At 41.7% G+C, this 4,360-nt stretch overlaps 1 protein-coding gene across 1 annotated transcript in view; it reads right to left on the reverse strand.

Moving 5' to 3' along the window:
• Positions 1-2,919: 2,919 nt before the first annotated feature.
• The window catches only part of igfbp1a (insulin-like growth factor binding protein 1a), a 3,538-nt gene continuing 2,097 nt past the window's right edge, over positions 2,920-4,360 (reverse strand). Inside the window, exon 4 of the mRNA XM_060066729.1 lies at positions 2,920-4,360. This exon is cut by the window's right edge and continues 45 nt beyond it. Coding sequence (XP_059922712.1) covers positions 4,295-4,360 — 66 coding nt within the window. The 3' untranslated portion in view covers positions 2,920-4,294.

Consider the following 4,360-nt stretch of genomic DNA (forward strand, 5'->3'; position numbering starts at 1 on the left):
CAGAGCACTCCAAACAAATCGTTGAGTCGGAAGCTGAAACGAGAAAAACCGATCGCTGAGAGACGGGGGCGGTCCGATTCGGTGTGATTTTTCGGTCGGGGTGTGTCTTTAACCCGAACCTAAATGTTGCCTCCTTGTCCGTCCTCTACCTCTCCACACCTAAACCCTAACCCTCTCGGCCATGGCTCCAGGTGATTCTCCCCTGTGCCCCCCTCTCCCAAATCACCGGCCTCCCCATGGCCTCTTCCCCGGGCCTGCCGCTACCCCTCGTGTTCCTGTCCCCAGCAGCCCTCCCTGCTCCTCCTCACCCCTGTCGCGTGGTGTAGGTGTAGGGTGAGGTTCATCCAACAGGGCGTGTCCGGGGTTGACCGGTCTGCTCTGCCCCGCACGGCCGACTCGGCTGCCGCAGCGCTTCATGCCCAAGCACATGCACTTAAAGCACTTTAGCTGCATCGCTCCTCACCAACGCATGCAGTTAAAGACAATAACTGGACCTGTCTGCATCTGCATACCTTTCCTCAGAGGTGACGCTTTGATGAGAATGTGTGATACTGAATAAAAAGAAAACAAAGCTAATACAAATAATAATAATGGTCATAATAATGATAATAATAATAATAACAATAATAATAATAATAATAATAATAATAATAATAATAACAATAACGAGGCTACACTGAGACTTCTGACAGCAAAAACAAAAATGGCTACCCCTTTTTCCCGAGAATTCCCTTATTTTATTTTTTTTGTCGACCTTGCAGTTGCGATTGTTCTTTCCGTTCCCTTTGAAACGCTTGTATGATCTCATGCCAATAAAGCTCCACGCGGTGGACGCAGCGCCGAAAACAGACTCAGACAAGCGGCGGGGGGGCCCCGAGGAGGAGCTGTCCAGGAGGAGCTCCTGGACAGGAAGCCCAGGGACTTCCTGTCCAATGCTCTCCCACATCCTGTGTAAAGACTTGAAAAGTGGAGCGTCGCCGACAACAGAATGCCTGCCCTGTCGCTCGGCAGCACGGGATCGGTGGCGCATTTTTAAAGACATGCAAAAAGGACAGATAAAAAAAATAAACGAGCAATACAACCAACTTTTTGGTGCTATGCTCACAAATGATGAAAGGAACACAAATCTTAAGCTATACCGTTTCCTAATATTTGAAGGTGTGTCTTTTTCTATAGATATTATTATTATTATTATTATTATAATTATTATTATTATTACCTGGCCAGCTTCATGTCTGACTAGACATCATGTACAGTACTTAAAGTGAAAATAAAGTTATTTATCTAAGAAAGACTTATAAGCTGATCCAAACGACCTTTTCCTATGACCGATTCCGTGACTCATCAATTGCACAACAAAGTCTATCTAATTCAATGTATTTTAGGGGGAATATAATCACTAATGAATGTTTTTTGTTGAATGAACATTTTCCCTTCCGTTGTCCAAAAAGCAGACCGTGTTTGTATAAGCTCCATGCCCCCGTGGATGAGTTTGATCACCGGGGGGGCCCTCTATCAGTCAAGGCACTCAGGTCTCTGGTTATACGAGTTAATACAGGGTGGCTAAGGCCTTCTCAACCCTCATTAGATCTCTCCATACCAACCTAGCCATCCCGCCTCACTCTGTAACGTACACACAGAAGTCGCTTCTCTAAGTCACTTTTATTCGATTTGTGATTATACTGTTTTGCTGATCATGTAAAAGTCTCTCTATTCACGGGTAAATGTTTATTTTTTGTTTATTTTGTTGCTTTCATTTTATGATTATCCTTACAAGAGTCTTTGAATCAGGCTTGTTCATGTTACTAAACTAGAAATCACACAGCTATTATTATTTTCTTTAAGAAAGAAAATTATTTTGTTCAAATATAATTTGTATTGAATGTCTTTTTTTAATAAAATATGAACATATTTGCTGTCGTTAATGGCATTGTAAATAACTTTGCAATGAGTTTTTGGGGCGGGTATGGGCTATGCTCAGTTGACTTAACCTCGCTTGCGTGCTTCCTGTGTGACGAGTGACAGGGTCTCGCTTCAGGTGATGGGTACACAGGTCACTCTGAGACGAGCTGAAGAATGCAATCGGGCTCCACTCTGTCTCAGGAATGTGTGAATGAGGATATAGTGATGGTTCACTTTGTAAAGAATAAAAATAAGTCTGTTGGTGCCAGGCAGGCTGGTAGTGGGCAGGGTAGGTTGATACAAATTCCTGTGCCCGACCAAGGCAAACACAGAGCAGGTCAAAGGCGCAGCAAACTCCCCTAGCCAGAGCCATGCCCTGGCAGGCTGGCTAAAGTTAGCCAGGACCCTCACTTTAGATCACCTTGATAACGGCCCATGTGAGCACAAGCAAACATGGGGGAAAAAAAGCACACACACAGAAGCCCCTACACATACACACACGCATACATAGAGACACGCACGCAGACACACATACACACACATATACTGAGAACACCAAACACACACACACCAAAACACATAGAGAATCCCACACATTGATGACACAAAAAAAGTTTTGTAATTATCAATGCACACTTTGGAAAGGGCTGTGATGTTGCAAATGTTAGTGTATTGTGTGTGTAGGAGAGAGAGAGCAAGAAAGAGGGAGTGTTAGAGACAGAGAGGAAGAGAGAGAGAACGAAAGACAAACAGCCAGATGGAGAGCGAGAGCAAGCAAGAAAGAGAAAGCGACAAACAGAGACAGTGAGAGCAATAGAACAAGAGAGAGGGAGAAAGATAGAGTGAGAGAGTGACAGCGAGTCTTATTCGCCAAAGTGTATCCTGATCAAGCTGATACGTGTCATGGCTCTTTGCCACTAACTTAATGGCTGTTGCGTATCCAGCGAAACACCAACCTCGTGCAATCATAAACCTCACCTGGGGGGGGTCAGAGAGAGGCCAAGACAGCAACATAGCTGAGGTTAAGGTTTTTATTAAATATATCACTTTCTTTTACATTACATCTTAATGACAAAAGTGTAGATACACACACAAGTGCGCAGTTGGACACTTTGGAATAGACTTATACAAAATTGTATCTCTCCCAAAGCAGCATGTAGACAGAAAGGACGCATCGCAAACAAAACCCAGCCCGCTTCTTCACACAACCTCTGGGGTTCTTTTGCGATTTAGCAGCGACCAGATATGGACATAAAACAACAATAAAAACAATTGCTCACTCTTTGTGGTCTTTCTGGTCAGTGAGAACAGAGACATAATGCAAAGGAAGAAAGTTGGAGGTAGGTTAGGTTAGATATATACCCGTCTGAGAGGCAGTGCCACGGCCCTGTCAGTCATGCAATCTGCAAACCCATTTAGGACCATTTGAACGCATTTACTGAGAATAACTGAGTTTCTTTTGAGTGTGTTTGTGTATTACAGCAGTAGAACAAAAACACATAGAAAAGGCAAAAAACAATGTCATAACATTCAAAATAATAATAAAATAATAATAATAATAATAATAATAATAATAATAATAATAATAACAACAATAATAATAATAATAATAATAATGATAATAATAATAATAAAATATTTAGAAATCCTTCTAAATTACATTTGGTCACTCAGTGCTTTCGTTCTTGATGTTTTTCCATTCACCACCTCTTCCCTGGTCTAGTGATGTCGTCCCCGGCACGGAGGTAGCGGGGTCAAGACACATATGTACACTTTTTACACTTGTTCAAATAAAAAAAAAACACAACAATAAGGTGAAATTATATAAATACCCATAAAATAATTACAAATAACAGAATAATAATAATAATAATAATAATAATAATAATAATAATAAAATAATAATTATATATAATGCATTCCAAAATTAAATAAATAAGGCTGAACACTTCTAACGTTAAAACATCAATATTAAAATCCTTTCAGAAAGCATAAACAAAACAAAATATATATATATGTATCCTCTTTGGTGGGGGGAGGAGGAGAGATGATGGAGTGAGGGGTGGTCAGGACGGGTGGGGGTGGGGGATCGCGATGTGGTGTTGGGGTTTGGGTGGATGTAGGGGTTGGGTTGGAGCAGCAGTCCCATGAAAGAAGTGTACCTGAATATTCAACAACCGCCACTCACAACAATCAATAAATAAACAAAATAAAAAAATAAAAGGAAAAAAATAAGTGGCTTACTCGTTTTTTTCTTTGTGTCTGTGTGTTCATCGTATGCGTAGTTGGTTCTTAACGAGGCTGGCCCCCTGTAGTAGTAATAGCAGTAGCAGTAGGTGTAGTGCTAGTAGTAGTAGTAGTAGTAATAGTAGCAGTTGTCACGCTTGATCCCTTAGGGACACTCTTCGTCTTCGGGCACGTCGCTCGACCCCAGGATCTTCTTCCCGTTCCCGGAAGA

This window comes from Gadus macrocephalus, chromosome 12, assembly GCF_031168955.1.
Source record: "Gadus macrocephalus chromosome 12, ASM3116895v1".
Taxonomy (NCBI): domain Eukaryota; kingdom Metazoa; phylum Chordata; class Actinopteri; order Gadiformes; family Gadidae; genus Gadus; species Gadus macrocephalus.